This window comes from Lepisma saccharinum, chromosome 4 (genome assembly GCF_977018435.1).
Source record: "Lepisma saccharinum chromosome 4, izLepSacc3.1, whole genome shotgun sequence".
In the NCBI taxonomy this organism is placed as follows: Eukaryota; Metazoa; Arthropoda; class Insecta; order Zygentoma; family Lepismatidae; genus Lepisma; species Lepisma saccharinum.
This window is the reverse complement of record NC_139232.1, coordinates 85738615-85765421: the sequence shown is the minus strand read 5'-3', so window position 1 is coordinate 85765421 and position 26807 is coordinate 85738615. Positions and strand designations below refer to the sequence as shown.

General features: G+C 37.3%; 3 protein-coding genes across 3 annotated transcripts; all 3 read right to left on the bottom strand.

Annotated features, from left to right (window-relative positions):
- Positions 1-638: 638 nt before the first annotated feature.
- LOC145987248 (uncharacterized) lies at positions 639-5000 on the bottom strand. Its single transcript, XM_083121767.1, has 2 exons — positions 4887-5000; positions 639-1336 (listed from the first exon to the last, which is right to left on the bottom strand). The coding sequence occupies exons 1-2, from the start codon at positions 4932-4934 to the stop codon at positions 896-898; spliced, it is 489 nt and encodes a 162-aa protein (XP_082977893.1). The 5' UTR covers positions 4935-5000; the 3' UTR covers positions 639-895.
- Positions 5001-11325: 6325 nt separating this feature from the next.
- On the bottom strand, positions 11326-13341 carry LOC145987247 (uncharacterized). Its single transcript, XM_083121766.1, has 2 exons — positions 13236-13341; positions 11326-12204 (listed from the first exon to the last, which is right to left on the bottom strand). The coding sequence occupies exons 1-2, from the start codon at positions 13281-13283 to the stop codon at positions 11476-11478; spliced, it is 777 nt and encodes a 258-aa protein (XP_082977892.1). The 5' UTR covers positions 13284-13341; the 3' UTR covers positions 11326-11475.
- Positions 13342-23308: 9967 nt separating this feature from the next.
- On the bottom strand, positions 23309-25159 carry LOC145987246 (uncharacterized). Its single transcript, XM_083121765.1, has 2 exons — positions 25057-25159; positions 23309-23746 (listed from the first exon to the last, which is right to left on the bottom strand). Exon 2 carries the CDS (start codon positions 23695-23697, stop codon positions 23362-23364), a length of 336 nt encoding a protein of 111 aa, XP_082977891.1. The 5' UTR covers positions 23698-23746; positions 25057-25159; the 3' UTR covers positions 23309-23361.
- Positions 25160-26807: the final 1648 nt, after the last annotated feature.

Below are 26807 nucleotides of genomic sequence, written 5' to 3'. Positions count from 1 at the left end.
CTGCAACGTCTTATGTGTGTAACGACAATTTAGGAATAAACTCTTACTATGAATCATCGACATTATGACTTGCTTTGGTATAAAATAGGCGATATCTCGCATCACATATTGACAATGTGCTTACCATCACGTCAACTTTTTGTACGTTATCTAGAACTTTTAGCAGATTGTTTCATTAACAAGAAGTGGAAAAACAAATTACATTGAAACTATTTACAAGAAGAATTAATGTTACAAAATTATGGTTTTCATTAGATCAATAGTTTCTTCTGTTTTTGTTAGTATTGTTTCTTGCGTAACTAACCTACATGTGCAAATTAAATTTTCACCTTCCTTCAAGATTTTGCTTTTTTTTTAAAAAAAAAAAAAAAAACGTGCGGTGTATGCAGAGTTCACCCCCTACTTCTCCGTTTGAGCGTATCGAAACGCAGATACACACGGGAAAGTTAGGGGTTTGGCTGTCGTGGAAAATGAGGATGTTCTCATGGAACTATCCTTTTAAAATTTATGATATTGAAATCAGCATAGACCAAGTATCACTTATATGTAATTAGTCTAATGGTAAATTAAAAGTTTAATATTCCTGAATTTAATTAATGAAATTAATATGTTTAATATTTACTCATAACAGTTTTAGAAATTAATAGTTCAACAATAGTTTTCCTCAAAGAACGTAATTCCGTTTGTTACCATAATTCTTTTACAAACATTGTCAGTCGTAACTAACGACGCTTATAGAAATCTGCTTGTCCATATTTTCTATTGTTATCTACAACACTTTGTAGACTTATGAAGTTACTGTCATCTTTTACGTGTATTGGTTATATTTTTTATTTCTTTTTGACCTTCTTTTATTATTTTTCTTAATGCCACCGGTTTTTCCTACATCTTCTGCTTACTTAGATCCGTCTCCTTGTTGTGTTGTTTCTGATGATTTGGTTCCTTCAGGACGATACTGACTTGCAATTTGTACATGATGTGTCCCATTGTTAACTTGGAACACAAAATTATGTAAATTTTGATTGTTACCTCCAGGAATTGCAAAATTAGACTGACTGATGTATTGAGGCAACTGTCCACTGTAAACATAATTCTGAACTGAAAAATTCTGAGGATTTTCACTGGACAACCATTGTTGGAAAGCTTGATTAATTTGTTGCACAGCAGTAGCTTGTTGCATGTTTGCGGAGCTTATAGCGTTGTTAACGTGATGCATACTTTGTGCTACAGCATTGTGAACACCTTGTGTCACTTGCTGTACAATACTGTTGACGTAATCATTTATTGCTGAACCAAGGGAGCCTTGTCTTATCGTTCCAGCCGAAGTACCATGAACCTGCAATACATAATAATTTGTATATTACATAATTTCCATTAGTACATGATTACTAGAGCCACAGATACATTTAGAAGATTTGTAAATATAACCTTAAATATTTTTTTAAAAATAATTTATTTCGAATTCATGTGACTGCAAAACCATATAACATTTTCAAGAAACAAACGTATCAAGGGGTTGAAATTTTTGTTACGCTGCAGGGCCGCCAAATTTTCCAAACCAATGTGTGGGCTCAAGCACATGAATTATAGATTCACAAAAAATGGAATAAATCCTCCCTGCAATATATTATGTTATTAATGCGCATCAATATTGCATCCTAACTTTTTAAAAATAAATCTGTCTACATCGAATTACGGTAACAAATAATAGCAACAACACGACAAATTATTGAGTGAGTTCGAGCCTGAGAGGTCCATGTTAGTTGGCACCACTGTTATGCTAGGTATAAGATTCGTCATATTGAAATGCTTCAATAAATAAATCTGATACAGAATTCCACGATATCTGTTTCAACAAAATATCAGCCCAACATATAGGGAGTAACATACAGAATGTCCAACATGAAGCTACAATGTTTTGAAACTTTATTATTTTCACATTTTACCTTTAAGAAACTGTGATTAGGAACGGAACAGAAATCTCACAAAACATGTGAAAATTTTGTAGTGCACATCAGGCCTGTTGTGGCACTGCAGTTGTATGTTTTTATTGGCGACTCTGAGATAACGAATGTACTGTTAGGGTTTGGAAAATAATATAATCGGTTTGTCCTGAATATCCTAAATTACAATCTTCAAACAGTTAAGACTATAGAGAAAATATTGTTATCAGGTTTTGGCGTCTAGTAGTGTATTGAAACATGAAAGAACACTTCTTTGTAAGTTATTAATGGCGGTTGAGTGGATTATTTGGTTTTTAACCACTGTAATTCGTTTTTATAAAAACCAGCGTTCCAGAGACTCGTATGGTCTCCTTCTGAGGGTAGCGTATTACGTAGACTTATGAAACTAAAGCATTTAAAATTAGCTTCCATTGTCACGTTTTGTTATGTCACAATGTTTAAATCACAATAGCTATCCGGAATTTCTTGTCAACAGATGAAACTGAATTGTTAGAGAAATAATTGACTGGACCGTGTTGAAAGAAAAGATTTTGCAAATTTTAAAAATACTAAATTAATAATTGTAACCATCATATGATTCGGTGTGCTACTCAGAAACTGACAAATCGGCATTTCATTGGTTACACTTTCTCCAATGGACTGACCAAATAAGTTTCAGTGGAATTTTTTTAAATTTATTTACACACCTCAGATATCAAAAAGAATTATGTGCACATATTAGGAATCGCTTAATACAAGGAATTATTTTCTCTCTTAACTTCATTATTTTAATTAATAGCGTAGAATGCAAAAACTAATTCAAGAAAACTATGAATGAAATATGTATTTAGAAAAAAGATCCTAAACGAAAATGGTTTTCAAAGATGCTAATAGACGCACTGTAAATCAGCTTTCTCGTTCGCTCTGATTTTACAATGTGATGTTCAAGAATTGAAAGAAATGTGTCAATGAACAAGCAGAGCGTAACTTCTTCTCTAACATCAACACAACCCCACTCTTAAAATATACGATATTGAAGAAAAAAGAATGAAAAATAACAAGGGGGCAATTGACTATTGTTATCCTACCAGACACTCGCACGTACAGTGGAATGCGTAAGTATTAATAGGCACATTATCCGTCACTATTTCCAGTAATTCTTCTTTACGCCGTACGTGGTTTAAGGCCGCAGTTGCTTCGTGGCTACGTAAGCCTAATAAACTATTGGAACTATCAAGAAAACAGCGAGAAGATTCGCGCCAACGCTTTAGAATGAATTCTAAACAGGTGTAACTTTTCAGAATTTGGAATATCATAGCTGTTTCTAAAGGAGAGGAAATTTCGAAAACGGCATCATTGGCGATGGCCCGAAGTCCAGCCAAACCTATAGGATTGAAATTAAACTGTTCCTGGTTCATAGCTTGTCAACTACTTCGTGTACGTTTCATTTCAATTATTTTACCTTGCATTGCATGCAGTAGAACATTCTGAGTAAAAATGTTTATTACATGTACCCACTAGATACACTATATATTATTGCCCACGTGACGGAATTGTTAGCATAGTGTGGGTTTGAATTGTGGTATGGGTATGGGTATTGTGTGTCCCTTCATCAATTTCATACCTCATCCTTATCTTCGCGATTAACCAAAAGTGGCAGAAAAGCAAAGTAAAATGAATTGAATCAATCAATCAATCAACTACAGTGCGTTTGTTTTGGCTCTGGGTCGAGATAGCGCGTGATATTTACGCATATATCTTTAGCATGTAGACAATTATACAGGGTTATTACAAATTATTGGAGCGGTTTCATGAGTTTGCTGTAGCTATAATATTTGACATATTGCCATGAAATTTTGCAGTAATGTAGAAAAATTCAAAACGTTTTCTTCTCTTGCAGGCGTGTTTCGGATTTCTGTCGGGAGAGCGCAGCACTGAGCAGTGAGTAAAGATGGCGAAAGGCGCTGAGAAAGCTTATGCTGTGCTGGAATTTCATGCATATCAGTCAGTCAAAACAGTGCAACGACACTTTAGAACAAAGTTCAAGCAAGCAGAGAGCTGAACATTCTACAACCAACCGCTTGGAAGATCCTACGGAAACGATTGCAACAGAAGCCTTACCGCTTATAATTGGTACAAACCCTCACTCCCCATGACGAAGTGGTTCGTAAGGAGATTGCTACACGAATGCAACAACTGATGGAAGATGGTGGTTTTTGTGAAAAACTTGTTTATAGTGATGATGCACTCGGTGCATCTTTCTTGAACTTTGTTGTAAAGTGTCGTTGCACTGTTTTGACCGACTGATACCTATGCATGAAATTCCAGCACAGCATAAGCTTTCTCAGCGCCTGTCGCCATCTTTACTCACTGCTCGGTGCTGCGCTCTCCCGACAGAAATTCGAAACACGCCTGCAAGCGAAGAAAACTTTTCGAGTTTTTCTACATTGCTGTAAAATTTCATGGCAATATGTCAAATATTATAGCTACAGGAAACTCATGAAACCGCTCCAATAAATTGTAATAACCCTGTATTTATACTGCACAACGAGTAGCCTACTAACCTGTGTTATAAGAGTTGTTCAAAGTTGTTCACGCGCTATCTCGGCCGAAAGCCAAAACGAACGCAATATATACAACTAGTATTATAGTGGGATGCACAAGTGTTTCGCGACAAATTGTCCACCAGTAATTTCATTATTATTTTTCGTGTATTCTACGTGTTTTTAAGGACTACACTGGTGCAGATATCAACAGCTTGTTTGGCTATTTGTTTTGATTCTTGAAGCTACCACTGCTTTAAACAAAGAATATAACCACGATGATGGAAATTTGATTGGTAATATTTTTACCTCCAACTTTACCATACCTCGCTTACGAATTAATTTATGTAGTGGAACTTACAATTGTCTCAATATTTCACTATAGTTGAACAGATCTTACCAAGTTCGCGACAAATACGAAGAAAATGAAACTGGCAGAGATCTCCATGTTAGTCTCGTCAAGCGCTTGGAACAGATGCAAGAAAACATTCAGAAAATCTTAACTTACTTGCGCAATGCATGTTTTTCCAGCAGTAGCTATCTACCATTTGTTCTTCAATGTCAAGGTCACCCTTCTTCGAGTTGAACACCTGCAGAGAACATTTCTAGGAAGATGAAATGCAAACAAGACGCTCATGTGTACGCTGCGTGATACACCATGTTGCAGATTGAAAGAAACACCTGTAAATCTGTTGTTTGTTTACGTAATAATTATAATGAATATCATTCGTCTTATCGTACCCAATAAGAAACTGCTAACATATATTTCACAAACGGGCTGTTTTTCTTCCTAAGCGAATATATACAAACAGAGAGGTGTTAGTGGTTCAACTCCCTCCCCGATTTATCTTTGAAATAAAGTGATGAAACTAAAGCATAAACTAAATTATCTTCCATTTTCCACTTCTGTTCTTTCACCATGTTCAAATCAGAATATCTTCTATTTCTTGTCAACAGATGGAGCTGGATCATTACAAAAACAATTGACTGGACCGTGCTGAAAGGAAAGATTTTTTTCAAACTTTAAAAATACTGAATTAATACTACTTGTAACCGTGTTATAATCCGGGCTGCTAATCAGAAATTGATAAATCGGCATTTGGTTGTTTACACTTTCTCTAATGAACTCACCAAATAAGTTTCTTGATGTAGTAAGAAAGTAGTGATTGGTACGACGTTTCTGCGTATAACAAATTTTATTCTTCCTGGTTAGCAGCTTACCTCGTATCATCAATATGTAACGATTTATTTTACAGAAACCAATCAAGAAGATTTATGACACGTTGTAATGATAAACCAAGTTACACATCTGTACCTCTGCTATTTGATTTTTGAAATATCGATTTTTATTATTTTATATTCATACACCTATATTTATATAAATATTGTTACAGACTACTCATCTTAATTTTAACCATGTATCCATATTAATTCCGAGTGATCGTTAAGTAAGTCTATAATTTAGTTTGGATTATTTAGTATAACTGACAAATAGACCTTTCACTTCATAACATTTCCTTTTTGTAGCCTGAGTATTTTCCTTTTGTATTGAAATATTAATCAAGTTGGAATATCATTCACTACGTTATCTTAATATGTTCTCTGGATACTACTTAAAGCCTGACGCATTCATATTATAAAGAGTAAGACAAAAAGGTAAAATGGTAAAGTTTCCCGTGCATATAGCACCGTGCCATGAAAACACATTTAGAGGATGTGGTAGTAGGACCCCACACATTCTCGATCTCGGCAGTTTTGGAGGTGATGTGATCAACACCACGCTCCGGCTGTCTTTACTTCCAGAGTTGTCCCCAGGTACCCATTGATTTGAGGCTAGGTGAGCACCGAAGCCACTTTATGCAGGCATAGGACCGGAAAAATTCCGGGTCTCCCGTGTAGCAGTCTAAGACAAATGTAATTTAAATTATGCCTCTAATTTCTGAAATACGTATATGTATTTCGAGCAAAAATTACCTAATATTTCCTCTTCTACCTTTTAAGAGAAAATTCACATAAAATTCTGATTTTTGTCTATTTTAGACATCCTTATCCCCATTTTAAGTAAGTATACAATAACTTCATTCTCCTCTTCTAGATGGCGATTATCTATCTTAACAATCTTAATCTCCCGGCTCCCCTACCTACATCTGAGAACATCAACATCCAAGGTGACCAAATATGCTGAGACGTGTCCAACACAACAGAGGTAAGTGTCCCTTCTACGTAAGGTAGCTGATCTAAAGTTTGCGATTTTTTCTGATGGTGTACAAAGTCAGAAAGATAAAACTAGTGGCAAGATTCAAAAGAGGGAACATTTCTTGACGTTTACTGAAAATTGGAGCTAATTCCAAATAATAACATGGGTGCAGGGAATATTTTATTAAAAAGTTACGTTTAGGTCATATTGGGTACATATGTACCCAATATGGCCTAGTCATATATTTTGTTCTTCCACATCAAAATATGCAACAGACATTGCAAACGAAGTACAATTATGTTGTTTTTGTAGGTAGATAAGTATCTTGATACACTTACACTTTATTTACATAATAACATGAGATATGCACAGATAAGTAACATTCTTTACAAATCAATAAAGAATGGAGTGACATGTCACAATTTGTTATCAAAAGACCATGGATTATACATCACAGTTTGGCTAATTGAAAGGTCCTCTATCATCCTTGCTGAGTTCCACACACACACACTACGTGAACATAGTGTAACAAATGTCACATTTGCGCATGTCTTACACGATATATTTTTATGTAGCCCATATTGAGAACACCGTACATAGTGTTCTTTTCTCCTTCGTTATAAACAGGACTTTAGATTAAAGATTAAACTAAGTTAATTGTTGTAAAGTACAAATTATGAGCTATCATAATATGTACTAGAGATATAAACACGTATCACTTGGAAGATGAAGTAAGTAATACCTTGACTATGCAATATTATATCACGTAGAACACATTCACGAGGTCCAGCTATTTCACTTCTTGGTCTTCAAGTTACGGTACTATAGGTACAGCCAACATGTTCAATCACGTCATTCGGACAGTATAAATGGCATGCTAACGTCATTTGTTGAATTGACTATGTAACTACCTGGGAACAGCAAATAGGCCATATTGGGTATTAGGCCATATTATGTTTAGGTACCTTAATATAATACAATATAGTATAATATATTTAGTAGAAGGTTTTGCCCCCTCGGCGCCCAACCGAGTTAAGTGGTTCGCTTTCGGACTCGCCACCAAATTTCCTGAGTTCGGGTCCCGGCCTGTTCATTGGTCTTCATTGTGACTGTTCCTTCATCAATTTCACATAATTATCACTAGAGCCCGGATTTCTATGCAAAATGCATGTTTCATGTAGCATGCAAAATCTTATGGAAAATATATTTTTCTTTCCGACGAACTTGTAAAGAGTCTTTTGAGACGCATATGATAGCGCATATAAGTGCATATTTTGAGTAAATTTTGTTTTGCATGCATATTTCTTAAACTTTGCAGGATAAGGCATATTTCGAATTTTATTGCTACATACTAGCATATTTCATAGTCTATCAAGAGATAATAGCGTTGAACTTGTTGCCCACAATTGTTGGTAAATTCACTTTCGACTGCACGGCGATAACCGAATGGCGAATATACCAATTTAATATACAATATACACTATAATTTTTAAAGTTTTTTTTTAGCATTTTATGTAGCGCTTTTTAAACAACAGCGATCTAGCACCTTCTGATGCTTTTACAACTGTCAACTAGCGCGAAGCCTTTCTCGCGACTTGGCAACTATGTGGAAAGGGTTTCTGCTGTCAGTATCAAAGGAGTTCAAGAACGTGTAAGTGTTATTTTGTGTTATGTTAAACATGCCACCTGAAAAATCAAGTAAGGCGGTATTGTTGCGTAAATACGTACAAGAATTTGGAAGTAGTGTATTTACAGAAGATGGGTCAGTTTTGTTCTGTGTGGTGTGCGAAAAAAGAGTTTCAGCAGAGAAGAAATTTCAAGTTACTCAACATGTCAATACAGCAAGACACAGGGAAGCCCTTCAAAGAAGATCGCGCAGTAGACAACAACTGCTTACTACCGCGTCCACTAATTCAACATTTGAATGCACAGTAAGTGGTACATTCTATGTAGATCTGTGTTCTGCGTTTGTGAGTGCTAATATTCCTTTGTGGAAACTGAGCAATGCCCATCTACGAGGTTTCCTTGAAAAGTACACGGGAAGGAAGGCGCCAGATGAATCAACGCTACGTAAAAACTATGTGCCTGTTTGTTTTAATGAGGTCATGGGAGAAATTCGGGAAGCGTTGAAGCACGAGAAAATATGGGTGTCTATCGATGAGACTATTGACGCAGCAGGACGGTTGTGTTTGCAATGCTGTTGTTGGTGCAATGAAGGCGAGTGGTAAACCGTACTTACTGAATATCGAGGTGTTTGAGAAAGTGAATCATTCCACAATTGCCAAATTTTTTAACGATTCGTTAACTTTGTTGTGGCCAGATCATATCCAGTATGACAATGTGCTACTGTTTGTTACTAACGCGGCCCCGTACATTGTCAAAGCAGCATCTGGTTTGAAAGTGTTGTATCCTAAATTAGTCCATCTGACTTGTCTTTCACACGGTCTTCATCGCGTAGCAGAAATAATCAGATACCAATACCCGGAAGTAGACGCACTTGTATCAAATGTAAAGAAAGTATTTGTGAAAGCTCCTTCGCGAGTACGTCTCTTTCGCGAACTGGCGAAAAATGTTCCGTTACCTCCGCAACCGGTATTATACACGATGGGGCTCGTGGCTAGAAGCTGTGTCGTATTATGCAGAAAATTTCAATGAAGTGAAGGCGGTCATAGACTCACTAAAACCAGAAGACGCAGCCGCTATTTGTGTGTCACAGAAATGTTTCTCTAGAAGTGGCATTGAGAACGAAATTAAGTATATACACAACCACTTCTCGAGTATACCTGCAATTATTACACAGTTAGAGTCCCGTAATAATCCTTTGCAGCATTCACTCTCCTTGTTGGGCGAAGTATCGCAAACTTTGTCCAGTGAAACTCACGGTGTCGCCAAAATAGCGTCAGAAAAACTTCGCCAAGTATTAGACAAAAATCCCGGGTACAGAACAATCTGTGACATTGCAAATGTGCTGAATGGTGAAAATGTGTACTTGGAAGAGGAGGAAGTTTGGTGTTTCTCACATGCACCAGTGACTTCTGCTGATGTAGAAAGGAACTTCTCGATCTACAAAACGTTTCTCACTGATAAACGCAGAGGGTTTACAGAAGAAAACCTAAGGAAGACGTTCATAGTTCATTGCAACAGAGGTCATTAAGGTAAGATGTTTGGAAAAGAAATAATTGTTCATGCATATCTTAGTGCATATTTTTGATATTTTTCGTGCATATTTGCATGCATATTTTGCTGTTTGTTTGTGCATGGAAATCCGGGCTCTAATTATCACTCATCCTCATCGTCGCGATAAGCCGAAAGTGGCAGAAAAGTGCCGCTAAATAACAAAAAATTTAACATTTCTCACTAATCACATGTCAGAATTGTAAACACTGAAATACGTAGATTCTAAATAATCGGATACTATGAATCTGAATAATTATTCTATAATCAGGCTATTGTAATTATACGTATTCAAATTGATAGTCAGTCGGTAACGCGTCTGACTACCATGCTCAAGGTCCCGGGTTCGATCCCCGGCCGGTTTAAATCCGGGAACTTTTCTAACGTTGGAAGCCGCCTCGGCGCACACCCAGCGTCGAATAACATGGGTACCTGGGGGAAACCCTGGGGGGTAAAGGCGGTCAGGGGCGTGATGCTGATCACATCACCCCCACTCATGACCGGATGAAGAAAGTGTGGGACGTTACCCCCACACCCCCTATACGTCTTCATGGCGTGGTGCTAAGCACAGGGGAGCACTTTACTTTTTTTTTTTTTACTGAATTGGCAACTTTGTTTTCCTCTCAAATTGCTTCGCGCCTATACTATACTTTGACATTCACTAGTATAATAACGTGAATCACGTTTCAGTAATGTCCATGTAAATTTTAATGGTCGTACAATGCTTGGTAATGAGTGACTCTGACGCCCCGTGCAACTTGTGAGTTTCCATGTTGGAAGATATTTGTGTTTTATTTTCAACATGCAAATTGTGTTATGACATCATATCGTAACGTCTTCGCAAGTATTGTTGTGGACTAATCTGGCACATTGATCTTGTTGTCATTGAACTTGTGGAATTTATTTATTGTTACTGTTATTCGCTGGGTATTATGAAATTATGTAAGGTTTGTTGTTGCAATTTTGAATGTAGACCGTTTAGTGTACATTTTATCTTATTATGCCAAGTTATGTTGTACTTTGTGGATTTAAGCACCTTCCTAGACTATGAAGTCTCAAGCTCGGGATGACATCACCAAGCATTTTCTATTTCTTCCATTGGTGTTAATAATCAGAATGTTCTTAAAGCTGCTGCATTGGAATTAGTCAACCCTTGTGGAGTTATCAGACGTAAAGTACAAACGACACGGGCCCCTTCAGTCTACAAGCATACATTCACCGAACATTAGCGAATAACCGAGGTGACAAAATGCTCGCCATTGCGTGTCATTTAGGCTCAGCCTAAATTACACGCAAACGACAAGCGACAACATGTGCAGCTTGTCGTGTCGCTTTGGCTCAAAAGGTGGCATTCAGTACTGAGGGTTCGCTTACATGCAAATATTAATACGTACAATTGTGTCTGGAAATACGTTAGATGGTAGGAAACGGCTATTACTTCCAGAGTAAAAATACAATTTTTCACTTTACAAATGCTTTATTTACAGATACATTATTTGCAATCCAAATATTTTACGTTTAATATTCAAAATATGTCCATCAACATGCCATATTAATTTCATTTGTTCTCGAAAGAAAACGTTTTTGAAGTTTCATCATCTCTCTTGTAATGATCGGATTACTGATTTCCTTCCTGTCCCTCGGATTGTTCAGTTTGCTGTTGCGGTTGAGGAGGATTTTCTGCTTGAGGTTCCTGTGCAGGTTGCGGTGGAGGGGGATTTTGCTGTTGCGTTTGAGGTTGCTGTGAAGGATATTGACCTGGTTGCTGTTGAGGATACTGCGGGGGATATTGGCCTGGTTGCTGTTGAGGATACTGCGGGGGATATTGACCTGGTTGCTGTTGAGGATACTGTGGGGGATATTGACCTGGTTGCTGTTGAGGATACTGCGGGGGATATTGACCTGGTTGCTGTTGAGGGTACTGCGGGGGATATTTACCTGGTTGCTGTTGAGGATACTGCGGGGGATATTGACCTGGCTGCTGTTGAGGGTACTGCGGGGGATATTGGCCTGGTTGCTGTTGAGGGTACTGCGGGGGATATTGGCCTGGTTTCTGTTGATGGTACTGAGGGGGATATTTACCTGGTTGCTGTTGAGGGTACTGAGGAGGATATTTATCTGGTTTCTGTTGAGGGTACTGAGGGGGATATTTACCTGGTTCCTGTTCAGGGTACTGAGAGGGATATTGACCTTGAGGCTCCTTTTGAGGGTATTGAGGTGGATATGATGGTGGATATTGTGGTGGGTAAGATGGGTATTTTGAACCACCATTATGGTAATCTCCCCAATATCCTCCATGCCCGTCATATCCTTTGTAATGTCTCTTGTCTAAACTATTTCCTTCCACCTGAAAATATAAATTAGACATTTTTCTAACCAAAGTTTTTGAACCTGTATTTTATGATCACAATCAACTAATTAAAGAAATTAATATTAAATACCAGTAAGGTCTTGAATTACCGTATACAATTAAACGTTTGGAAGAAAATATTACATCGTCATGTTTGTGAAACATCGCAAGTAATGTAAAATTATATTAGATTGGTTCTTAAACTCGAAAATTGAAAAAAATATCATTTTCTGCATATATATTTTCTTTTTACAACATATAACTGAAAGGTACAAACTTTTTTCTCTAAACAAACAATACTAGAAGGTAATAAAACATAGAGATGTGGAGAAATGATAAATTACAGTAGGTTTTGCTATAATTATTTATGTACAAACGAGGCACATTTTCTTCCATAATAGTATTGTCCCTTTTAGTTTGAAGTTATCATTTTCCTGCTATGCCCTTGCAATAATTAAAATATTATTACTGAGATTGAAATGAAATTAGTTGTGTAAAAGATATTAATTTGTGTTGACTTTCATTATTAGGTGGGGGTGTCCCCCCTTGCTCCCCTTCCGAACTTGCCTGGTAGGGGCTGAACCTACAGTTTAAATTGATTGATTGATTTGTTGTTTTATGTCCACTTTATGCACAGAAAGGCTAATCTGGACTGGACCTACAGTTTAAAATGTGCCTCCGCTGGGTATCGAACCCGGGATCTACAGTTTAAAGTGGTATCAGAAACATTGTGCAATGTGCCTCCGCCAAGAATCGGAGCAGGGCTGCTTGATTACAAGGCGAATGAGCTAACACCATCCATCGAAGAGGTCCTTTTTAAGGTGCAGAGTTGTAACAAGATATCTTCCAAACACACATGAATCATCTACACTCAATAAAACTTCGTGAAAATGGAAACGACAGTGTCTTAATGAAAAATGGCCTGAAAGACGTATTCAAGCATTCGATAAAGACTTGTCACATTCAAGAAGTAAACTCGCGTTGAAACTGCAGAAATTTACATAAAATATATAAAAATATATACTTACAAGAACCAACGTGGCTATGACAATGGCAACTATGGAGTTCAGAAGCATTGTTGAGACAGTTAGTTGTACACTTTTATGAAGGAATGAATATTCAGAGCAAGTGAATGTTCATGGAAGCTCTTTAGAATATATAGTCAACTTCCGCAGCAATCACCCAGGAACAACTCAAGGTCACATATGTTTCCAAGATATGGGCAAATCATTTTTTTCTTTTTTGGCAACTAGCAAACTCAACATCACACAAAGAAAAAGAACTTGCATGTTATGTCTGCAGACAACGACACCTGACGGTTCGAATGTAAAGGCTTGGTTTCTCTTCGGTATCAATGCCGTAACAGCCAATGCAATAGTCTAATTCCAAACATAACACAGCTATTTTCTACCGCGGGTAGGTGTATGTGTATTTGTGGAAAACTGAAAATGACACTCGGTGTCTTGATGTTATAAAAATTACTCCATTGTTATAGCATACGATCATTCATTGTGAGTAAAATAACGTTTTCTATGTATGTATCGTCTACGCGAGGAAAATATCTCACCTAAACTAATCTAAATCGCTTTTATGTAACGAAAATATAATTTTAAATTATATTTTTAAATGTTTTAAGTTCATTTTTCAATGTATATTTAAAGTTCAAATCACCAACCCTGAGACCTTCTGTAAACAAAGCCATGTGCATGCAGAAAGCATTGCAAACTCATACAAGTAAAATAATCCACACGAAAATCCGGCGTTGTTACTGGATACATTACGTAAGGTAAAACAACGGCCAATTTGTAGTATGGGATGCACATTACATGTAGGAGGAGAGTTGCATCTACATTTCACATTGGTCGGCTCCTTCTACTTAATTTTAGGAGCGAAAGCTTGTAGGGTAGTGTTTACCGTTCAGGACTGTCAATCTGATGGTCATGGGTTCAAACCCTTCCGGTGGCAGAAAATTTTCGTAAGTTTTAGACCTATCAGATTGTGTTCATTGTCCACGCCATGTGAAACGGAATGATTCAGTTTGGAATTAACGATGGGGGGAGGGTAAATATTAAATTACAAAATCTCCATTTCAACGAACCGAGAAGTGGACAAAAATTTGATGATTCTTATAAATATTAAAATTACATTCATGTTTTTAGTGGCATAATCGCAGGTAAAATCAAAGATCTTACATGGAAGATTTTATTTTGCTCTGAACTAAGCCAAAAGGCATTTCGCACCGATCTAATACATTCTCCAATACATTTCAAAATGTTATTGAATGTTTCATGTCGATAATTTGACCAATGCATCAATTCTTGACGCTGAGAGAGACATTTTCGCAACTAGCTCTTCTCTTCAGTCCCTTATTTTCTTCTCTTCTCCTTCTCCTTCTTCTCTCCGATCCTTCTGCTCTGCTTTTATCTCATATCGCCTTCCCTACTTTACTCGCATCTTATCTCCATCCCATTCATCTCCACTCCTCGTATCTCCTTTCCTGTCTTAGATTTCCGACTCCACTGCACTCTAATTTTCGTTCTTGTCTTTTTCTCTCCTTTACTTTACTCTCCACTCCCCTCTTCTCGTCTCCTCTTCTCTCATCTCGTTTTCCTTCTCTTTTCTCTTCTTTGCTCCATTTTCCTCATCTCTCCTAGAATCTTCTTCCATTCTCCTCACTACTTCTCCTCTCCTCGTCTATCCTCTCTTTCTTCTCTATTCTACTTTTCCTCTTCTCCTTTTCTTTCTCTTTCTCCTCCCCTTTGTCACCTTTCGTTTTCTCTCACCTCTTTTCCTATCTGTAGATTCGTCAGCATTGAAATACTAGAAAACCTATTTTTTTTTTTAGAAATAATTTTGTCACTTGCGATAAAATAGTGATATTTTTAATAATATTATACAATAATACTTGTTTTTATTTCTTTCGCGTGTTTTATAAATATCTATTGTGCATGTGGCAACCCTGAAATTGAGCCTAACTGTACATGCAACCCACCAACGCCTTGTGTAAATTGGGTTGCCTAATTTAAAATGTCGTTGTCCTAAAACTTTTGAGAGACACTGTACAAATATTCTTAATAATAAACTGAGTAAGTAATAACAGTTTCAAGATAATTAGTTTGATATCTTGCATAAACGAATTCAATAGCGACACTAAATTGGAAATGCAATATTTACGTCTTTTGTCATTTTCAAATTTTTAAAAGTAATTAGAAAATACTTATTTTTCGTCATTTCCCTAAAATTCCTACCTTGCCTCTGACGCTTGTATTTTAAAGTACGAAAAGTCTAGCATAATTCACTTACAGTAGTTTTCTGGGTGAAATAAACTTTCTTTAAGTTCCCTAGCAACGTCCGTTCCCATGGTGAACAACAAGAACAGCAAGCTCTAAGGAATTCCATGTCATTATACCCCATAAACATTTAGTTAAAACAACCACGATGTAGATAATATTTTCGCATTGAGTTTACCAATATATACGTCATTGTATCTGGGCTGAAACTCCTTATTATGTAGATGTCACCCCTGTTTGAGACACCTTTTCAAAGCCAGGAGTTGATTCATCTGTGTGTGATCTGTGAGAAATATAATGTAGCTGGACAATTAAGAATTGAAGGAAACAATGTGTGCAAAAGAAATGCCCGTGGCAACGGTTGCTAAGGACGTGAAAAAAGGGCATTTTCACCCTTAAGAAAGGGCCAATTCAACGATTTTTTTAATTTTTTCGGCTTTTTGGGACAATTTCATGGGGGGTTGTAATCGGGCATTTTTTTGCCTCCGGGGCTTCCTTCATGGAGAACATTTATGTCAGTGAGTGGTGGGATTGGGGCGATATATATATTGGACTCGCGCACTTTCGACGTGGCCTGTGGCCACGTCTCGTGCGCTCGCCGACGTGGTTCGCTTATTTGGAATGTTTTGAACATAAATTTATGTGTGTATGCGCTGTAATATGTACAAATAATCAAAATATTATTGGTTTGTTTGTTAATAATAAGCTGGGTAAGTAATAACAGTTTCAGGATAGTTAGTTAGATGTTTTATGTAAACGAATTCAATAGCGACACTAAATTGGAAAAGTAACATTTTACTTCTGTAGTCAGTTTTACATTTTTAAACATAATTGAAATAAAGAAATGTTTTCCTACATTCTTCGCAAATTTCTATCTCTCCTCTGCAATGAATTCTGATGCTCACATTTTAAAATTCGAAAACTCTAATACTGTGCACAAAGTGGACTTAAAACACCAAATCAATCAATCGAAAACTCTAGCATAATTCCCTTACAGTAGCATTCGGGGTGAAAATAAACTTTCTTTAAGTTCCCTAGCAACGTCCGTTTCCATGGTGAACAACAAGCACGGCAAGCTCTAAGGAATTGCATGTCATTATACCCCCTAAACATTTAGTTGAAACAAGCACGATGCAGATATTTACGCATTGAGTATAACAATATATACGTAATTGTATCTGGGCTGAAACTCCTTATTATGTAGATTTCACACTTGTTTCAGGCACCTTTTCAAAACCATGAGTTCATTCATCTGTGTGCTATTGATCTGTGAGAAATATAATGTAGCTGGACAATTAGGAATTGAAGGAAACAATGTGTGCAAAAGAAATGCCCGTGGCAACGGTTGCTAAGGACGTGAGAAAAGGGCATTTTCACCCTTAAGGAAGGGCCGATTGAGAGATTTTTTAATTTTCTCGGCCTTTTGGGACGATTTCATGGGGGGTCGTAATCGGGCGTTTTTCGCCTCCGGGGCTTCCTTCATGGAGAACATTTATGTCAGTGAGTGAGTGAGTGAGTGGTGGGATTGGGGCTTTATATATATTGGATGATGATCAAAACAAGACAAAGAAAGCTCGTAAATTTATTGCGCTTGGAAACTTTGACGAGCATCCTAATAACAATTTTTGTTCCGCCAAATATAGTGCACTTCGTAAAATAACTTGGTGACATGGCAAGGCAAGATAAGTGTGAACATTTTGTAGAAATATGCATTGTAACTTTCAATGAGCTTAGAGATTTGTCTACATAATGATATTTTATAACATTGGTTATTTTCTAAAAATAATCATGTGAACAGCAAGGAAGCAGTGCCACTTTCAACATGGCGAGTTCTATGCGTGCTGGAAGGTCTGACGCGGAGTGATACATCGAATCGGTGAGACGGTTTGATTACAGAAGGTCTCAGGGTTGGTGATTTTCACTTTAGGCCTATTATCAGAGTGCTAAGTGAATCTTAGCTGCCCACGATGTCGTATTTCAAAATTGTGGATACGAGGGCCACTATTTATATTTTGAGCCTTGGCAATACTGATTGAAGTTAGGCGCAATTTGACGTTTGCACGGAATCGTCTGGCATTATTGACCATAACGTACTTCAAATGTTTTGTCAATAGCTTGATTTGTGTTGTTTATGTTGCCTTGGAGATTGCGCGACAACAATGAAATGGAATTAACTCGTGAACATTTTCGTGCGATGATTTTTTACGATTTTCGACGTGGATTATCAAGACAAGAGTGCATCGATCAACTTACTTCCACATTTGGCGATGAAGCCCCATCCTTTGCCACTGTGAAACGCTGGTATAACGAATTTAATCGTGGCCGCCATTCGCTCACCGACGAGATTCGCGAAGGTCGTCCAAAATCAGTTGTTGTTCAAGAAAACATTGACATATTGTGAGATTGAGGCAACCATAGGCATTAGTTCCACCAGCATATATAAAATATTACATGATCATTTAGCTGTGAGAAAGGTATGTTCTCGTTGGATCCCACACAATTTGACAAAAACTCAAAAAGACGCTCTCGTCAATTGGTGCAAGCAAATGCTCAATAAATACAATCGTGGTGCTTCAAAAGACGTATATAAGATTGTAACAGGTGACAAATCATGGATATATGCATATGAGCCGGAACGTAAACAGCAGTCGACTGTATGGGTGTTTCAAGATGAACCCAATCCAACAAAAGTTGTTCGCGCTCGAAGCACATCGAAACAAATGGTCGGCTGTTTTTTCGGGAAAACTGGTAATGTGGCAACTGTGCCTTTAGAGGAACGTAGAACGGTCAACTCTGAATGGTACACAACAATTTGTTTGCCAGAGGTCTTCGGTCAAATACGGAAAACAAACAAACGCCGTCGGATCATTCTTTATCAAGACAATTGCCAGCTGTCACACATCTCGTCTAACAACCGACTTTATGAACAGTCAAAAAATCGAATTGATGGGTCATCCGCCGTACAGTCCTGATTTGGCACCCAATGACTTCTTCTTGTTCCCGAATGTCAAGAAACAACGATTTTCGTCGGCGGAAGACGCCGTTGATGCGTTCAAAAACCATATTATGGAGGTGTCTCAAGAAGATTGTAAAAACTGCTTTGACAAATGATTCGAACGAATGCAAAAGTGTATTGACCATAAAGGAGAATACTTCCAAAAACAATATAGCACCTTTCAATGCCAAATTCCTGTTTTTTGATTGTTAGGCTCAAAATATAAATAGTGACCCTCGTATTATAAGTCGAGCATCAACTCACCGAATATCCTAATTATGGATATTATGAAATATGTTTGTCTGTGTGTGTGTGGGGGGGGGGGTGCTGTGGCGTATGGAATTAAATTATTCTTGAAATCATTTAGCTAAACATTTGCAGAGAAAACATAAATGGTAATTTTATGCGTTCAGTTAGCCAACGGATATTTCATAAGCGTAATTTAATGCAACCATTACTGTATATTACAAATTAAATATAAATAAACCATTGAATATATGTGACCCATTTTGTGTATGTATCACTTATGATTTGACCGTGGGTGTGCTTCTTCAGTGACTGAAAATTCCATGCAACCCGGTCTGAACCGACTAAAATTAAATACTGGTCTATAGAAAAATAAAAAATAGAACTATTATATTATCAACTATGAGACACGAAATATTTGTTGTTGGAAATGTAGTGAAACATTCCCGAATATCACGTATATGTAAGCACAAGTCTTCTACAAGACAAATGTAAATTTGGAAATTTGAAACATACACCCTGTAGAACCGACACAAGATGATTGATTGATTGAATTAATTTATTTTACTTCGCGTTTTGTGCCTCTTGGCTAATTTGTGAAGATGGGGATGAGTGATGAAATGATGAAATTGATGAATGGACATTCACAAACAACCAAGCCCGACCAGGATTCGAACCCGGGACCCTTGGCGTCGCAGCGCGATGTGCTAACCACTCGGCCACAGGGTCGGGCGAACCGACACAAGAATTCAACAGAAACCAATAGAAAAAATGTGTTCAAAACATATGATCAATTCCGATAGTTGCATTAAATAAAGACAATGTCTCTCCTGGTTGTGTCTTACATTTTCAGCAGCTGAGTGTTATATTGTAAAATATCGTGAACCTCGGCTAATGTACATGTCATGTAATGTAATGTACATAATGTCTCAGTCAGATACCAAGTTGGATGAAGCTGGAATCGTATCAATCCCTAAGAAATTTCTAAGAAAATATATGGAATTGGCGAACCTGGGTCATGTCAAGTTTTGCGATTTGACTTTTAAATTTTCAACATGGAAAATTTTCTCCACGGCGGTAGAACGTATCCATCCCTAAGATTATATGATATATGATATATGATATAAGATTTATTTTATAAAGCCTCTCTGAATGCTTCACGTTGACCAGGGCATTCACTTGTTTTTCTCAGTTGTCTCAGCCTCTGAGGCAGTTAAACAATGCACAGTGTTGTGCTATGCAAACCTCCTGAGCTATTCAGGAAACAGGTAGTTTATTCTCCCTATGGAGTCGGCGGTTTGCATAGTGGCAATTAAAAACACGATTCGGCATGGAGGAAGAGCTCCATGGCCTAGGGATATAGAGAGGAGACAAGCTGGGAGGTGACGGACTTTGGATTGGAGTTGAGAAGGGAGAAGAGGTTAGGAGTGCAGTGAGACAGAAGTGAGACGACGCTCAACCAAGAGAGAAGCCAACAGAGGACTTCGTATATTTTATTCATCATAATTCATCAGATAGACAGGTAATTATCCTAACACCCAGCCATGATTCAGGTTCAAAGGTTCAGAAAACCCAACGAGTGACCATTGTCTTTTCTGCAGTTTAGTTCCTTAATCTTATTTGTACCTTTCGTATTGCCAAGCGTTAACTCGTCATGCCAATGACGAGTGCTCTCATCAGAGGATGAATGATGAATAGCTTACATCACCCAGCAATTAATTGCAAAGTGACTGGTTCTGATCCCATCATTCTTTAGAATGATACGGAATCTGAAGTGTGTGTAAACGGTCGATCCCATTTTGATATCGTCTGCTGCCTACCTCTGTGTACGTGTGGACACTGTAACGCGCTACTCATTCAGATATCCCAAGTTCGAACCCTGGTTTTTCCTATCACCGTTTCATTTATTCATCATTCATTCTTATCTCCACGATTTATCCAATATGTAGAAAAGCGACGTAAAGTAACTGAGAATCTCTCTTGACGCTCAGTTTTGAACTGCTAAGATTACCGCTGACTTCAGTGAGTGGAAATTGTGAACATCATCTTTGGTACGTGAACCGTTCAACCATTTAAAAATTTGTTACGGAAAGTTTAAAGCCTACCATCTTAAAATGGTACGACAGAGTTTAATGAAAATGCAATGTTCGACCAGTCCTTCCTTTTGCCCGACCCTGTGGCCGAGTGGTTAGCACATCGCGCTGCGACGCCAAGGGTCCCGGGTTCGAATCCCGGTCGGGCTTGGTTGTTTGTGAATGTCCATTCATCAATTTCATCATTTCATCACTCATCCCCATCTTCGCAAATTAGCCTAGAGGCACAAAACGCGAAGTAAAATAAACTAAATCAATCAATCAATCAATCGACCAGTCCTTTCAAATAAATAGCTGCTGCAACCGTTTCAGCTCTAAGCTCTCGTTTTACGGCACTTGGCGCGTCAAAAAAAATATGTCCTGCTTCCTCTTGACCTTTAAACCTCTTCAACTACGAACTGTATTTCAAACCTTTTAATGACGAAATTATAGTTGGAGTGTTCTCTAATTAATGTGAGCTTTCTTTGTTAAAATTGGAAAATGTAATCTGCAAGGTGGTCCGTATGTCTTGTTACTTCCTGCAGAACAAGTTTCAAAGTCAGCGATCCACAATGTCAGTAGACGGCACTCCATTTCTCGAAATCAGCATCGGTATAAGCTCGTTGATAAACACAGGACGATAGGATTGAAAAGTACCGGGTGGTCCGTTTGAGATGTCAGAAAAGTAAACCTTTATACATACGAGGTTAATGTACGTACCTCCGAGCCGCTTGTTGTAATATAAGCAGAAAGGATGTAAGTTTCGAATTCAGCCACATGGCGGCGCTAATGTGCATGGGAACAAAGGTGGTGATCACGGCACAACAGCGCACACAGTATGTCGTATGGTATGCGAAGTTTTCGAGTATTCCATGTATGCTACTGCCGCCCCGCAGCTGAAGTTAGTAAACCTCCACTCATTCGGAAATTACAACCTCTGTGCTTATATTACAAGTTGCTCACAGATATGTACATTAACCTCTTGTGTATAAAGGTTTACTTTTCTGACATCTCAAACAGATCACCCGGTAGATTATTTTTTATGTGCATGGTTGTCTTTGGAATTCCGAATGTTTTCTCGTGGACTTTTTTGGAAGATCTAAACACTGATTCCTCTATTTTGGTCATTCAGTCCTGATCTTATCCAGTACATTTATTGTTGTGAACTCTTCTGTTCCCATGATGCTTGTTTTGGAGTCTCCTTCGCTAAAATTTGCAATGACGTCTTGTTGCACTTCCCTCATTTTTCAATCTGGGGATGTTCCCTACACGTCCAATCTGTCCGATCTGTGCAGTGGTTGATGATGTCACCTACATCCAGAACCTCGTACGGTCCGTTCCACAGCAAATTGCGGCTGTTTTCCATGCTCGTGGAGGTGTTACATGATATTAGGCAGATACAAATGACTAATTTTCTTGTCCGGTGAACTTTTAATTTTGCGAAATGAATCTCACTACACTGTACCTCAAAGCATTTAACTGACGACAAGAATGTTGTGTACGTGTTGTAGTGTCCTTTCTTGTAAACACATTGTTTAGGAAAATGAAACTTACATATCTCAAACAACCACACAGAGAGGGAGACATTACAGCTTATTAGCCATGACCTCTGCTACATTTTTCTTGTCTTCCTCAGAAAACTTTTAAATCTCAATATAGTTACTATCTGTAATGTAGTGGTTAAAACAACAACCTACAAAGTTAGGGAAAATGGAACCTATGTACCTAGGCACATACCTAATATATTTTATTATTTACTATATTATTAGGTATTTTCTCCTTTAATTCCCTTTGTGGGAGAATATTTAATTACCTCACTTTTCATGTTATATTCATTAAATTGTGTGCTCAGTTCTTTACTCTTTGATCTATGTTAATATCGAGTACTATGGTATTCTAATGGCACATGCAATTATAGCCATCTCAAGTTAACTTTCAAAACCTTCATATTTTGATTTTTTTTAAATTTTACAATACAATAAACGTATTACTTGTTGATGTCTAAAAATCTTGTATATCTGTAACTTTCTAATAAGCCTAATGACCAGAATTTATTTCAAGAAAATTGGGAATTGTTACATAGCATTGTAAGAGTTGTGAGATTCAAGTGAGGGAGAAGAATCAATGTCATTGTACTCAAAATTCTGGGTCCTTTATTGGTTGGGAGGGGGACGCCTCACTGATTTCTCCAACCACATATACATCTAATTTGAAAATGTCTAAATGTTTCTCTACATTTTGTAACTAATTACATGAACAACAATTCAGAATCATTTGTTAGGCTGGGCCCCACTCATGTGGCAGTGAGTACCATAAAACCATGGAACTAACCTTGTAAAGTATCGAATAGAAGTACTTGAAATGTTAATATAACTATACAATTGGATCTGAAAATATATTTAATATTAGTATGAAACTGTTGTTACCTTCAGAGTAAAAATGCAATTTCACTTGATAAATGCTTTATTTACAGATATATTATTTGTAAAACAAATATTTTTAACAATGTTTAAACATTTTTAAAATTTCACCAACTTTCTTGCTTTTCCATTTACGGCAATCTGTTACTGGCCTGCTTGCTGTGCATTTGGTTCTTGCGTTTGCTGTTGTAGTTGAGGAGGACTTTCTGCTTAGGGATGTTGTGCAGGTTGCGATGGAGGATATTGCTGTTGCGTTTGTGTTTGCTGTGGAGGATATTGAGGTTGAGGTTGTGGGTACTGAGGGGGATATTGACCTTGCGGATGTTGTTGAGGATTTTGTGGTTGTACATATTGTTGATGTGATAGTCGCTAATACTTTGGGTATTTTGAACCAACCGGGTACTTTTGGTAGCCTCCCAAATATCCTCCATGTTTGTTATATCCTCCATGTTTGTTATATCCTCCATGTTTGTTATATCCACTGTAATGTTTCTTGTCTAAACTATTTCCTTCCACCTGAAAACAGAAATCATAAATTTAAAAAAGGAAAGTTATTTTTCTTAAATTTTACTGTTACTGTTACAGAATTATATTAACAAAAGTTATTGTTTGTTTATTTTATTATCACAATTATTTATTAAAGAAATTCATGTTAATTTGTTTGTTTATAAGTCCACGTCATGCAGAGATAGCATAATCGGAGTTGAACTTACTGTTTAGGTGAGATCCGAACCACTATGTGCCTACAGCAGGTCTCAAACACGTGAACACCTTGATTACAAGGCAACGACGTTACCAGTACACCATTGTGGAGGTGCAATTTACATTAATCTTCTGAATTAGCACATACAATGAAGTGTTTGTAAGAAGAAGTTACAGCATTAAACTTTGGGGGACGTCACAAATAATATACGAGGGTGGTACACAAAGTCAAAAATAAAACTTTTTTCCTTCTCCACATGGGCATTTTTATATCTCAACATGTAGCTGAAAACTACACACTTTTAGTACAAATAAGTAATAGTAGTAGGGAATAAATACAAGGTATATAGAGATTACTTTACGTTTTGCTATCATCATCAAACACGCATTTACAGAATATATTTTTTTGCAGTAGCACAAAGGGCTAGGAGACAACATTTGAATTCAGAAACCCTTAGTGTATCCTTCGTTCTTTCCGAGGAGAAATCAGTTTCATAAATTATTGTTTTTCTAATTTCAAAATCAGCACTAACAATAGTTCCAATTGAAAACTCCTCTTAAAATGACTCACAATATTACAATTTGCCTTGTGCAAATGCACGTGAGTCTAGTGACGACCATACTTTAATTAATGCATACATAAAATGAATATGAGAGAACACTTTATCTACAACCCGTTCCGATAAATTGAGAGGAAAGAGTATTAAATGTCCTTAATTACTTAAATTTGAAAGGTTTGTTTTAGGTTCCCTTATGCTGAGATAGGCTAATTGGAACTTGACGTACAGTTTAAAGTGTAATCTGAAACGCTGCGTAATGTACTTCCACCAGGAATCGAAACCGGGACCAGTTCATTACAATCCCATCGAGGAGGGCTTGAAAAGTGCATGGCTGTAACAGTCTCTCCTCAAAAACAAACACAGTTAAAAACAGTTGTATGTGACAGAAATAATACAACCATTGTATATTTGTAAAAAGACTTCTCACATATTAAAAAGTAAACTCAAATTAATAAATATTTTTAAAAAAATACGACATAATTTAATTTCTTAGCTGTTTGTAAAATCAACTCCAATTGAAACTACACAAATTTTCATGAATTATTTTCAAACATTAATACTTACAAGAACCAGAATGATTATGGCTATGGCAATGACAACTACGAAGTTCAGAAACATTGTTGAAACAGTTAGTTGTCTACTTCTACGAATGAATATTCAGAGAAAGTAAATGTTCATGAAAGTTCTTTAGAATATATAGTCAACTTCCCCAATAACCTAGTAACAAGGTGAAGCTCAAGGTCGCATGTGTTTCCAATATGTGGGCAAATATATATTTTTTAAAAGTAACACTAGGAAACTCAACATGACGAGAAATGATTCGCAAGTTGTATGTCTAGACAGCAACAACTGACAGCTCGACAGTAAAGGCTTGGTTTCTCTGTGCATATCCGTGCCAAATGTCTTCTTGCATTACAACATCCAATGCAATAGTCTAATACCAAACGCAATAAAGCTATTTTTCTTTTGCAGCTAGGTGTATTGTATTTATGCAATATTGAAAATGACATTCGGTAACTTGGAATCATAAAAGAGAAAAACACTGTTGTTATGGCATGAGATCACGGTGTATCATTAATTGTGATTAAAATAACATGTTTCTATGTCTACTATTAGAGTGCAAAGTAAATCTCAGCGAACGATTTATATAATGTTTAAAGAAATAGATGCAGGGTGTTAAGAAAATAACTTGGACGTACTGTCACCATGTCCACTGCTCGACTGACTGCTCGTGTTCTACCGTAACAAATAGGTACTTCTACAACTATTTCCCGCTCATCCTGCTGGAGTGCAGCACTCTGCAGGCCAGATATTAGACGTTTCCACATTATCCTCACGCTTCCAGATTTGCACCCCCTCCTCTAATATTGCATATGGAAGTTATTACTTACTACATCTTCCAAGTGATAAGTTTTTATATTTCTAGTACATATTATGATAATTTCTACTATACAAAAATGTACTTAGTTTAGGCTTTAATATTTACGGTAGACTCAATATGGCCTACATAGGAATATATACTGAAGGTCATGCGCAAATGTGACGTTTGGTACTCCACAATACCTACATCGGATGCATTGTTTCTAATGCACTATGTTCTTGTGTTCCAGATGCCGCGGAAGTACATTGGTCGGAAGCCGAGGGGTCTTTTGAAGAAGTGAGATGCTGAAAACATGATGAAGGCTATAACAGCTCTAAGGGAAAAAAGATGGGATTAAGAAGAGCGGTAAAAACGTTCAAAGTGCCTCAGACGACACTGCAAAGATATGTGCACAGCGATATGTCCCCCGAAGATTGCGTTTCTTTAAATGTAGGACGTAAGCCTGTCCTTCCTGATAATATTGAGAAACAGTTGGTGGAGTTTCTTGTTGAAATGGATAATCGCTTTTGCCATACTAGATTAGATGTCAAGAGGATAGCCTATCAACTGGCGCAAATAAATAATATCCAGCATCCTTTTAGCTCAAGTGCTGCAGGTAGGGCTTGGTTTGACCGTTTTATTAAGCGACACAAAAACAAAATGACACTCCACAAACCTATAGGGACCTAATTCTCGAGAGGAAACGGGTTCAACAATGAAGCCATAGACATGTTTTTTGACATGCTGGAATCTGAGTATGACAAACACTCTTTTCGTGCTGATCGTGTATACAATGTCGACGAAACCGGCCTCAGTGTCGTCCAAAGCAAGATACCACATGTAGTTGGACTAAAAGGTAAACGTCAAGTAGGTGCCATCAGAGCAGCAGAGCGAGGTTCCCTTGTAACTGTCATATGCTGCATGAGCGCTGGTGGAACTTTTATACCACCAATGA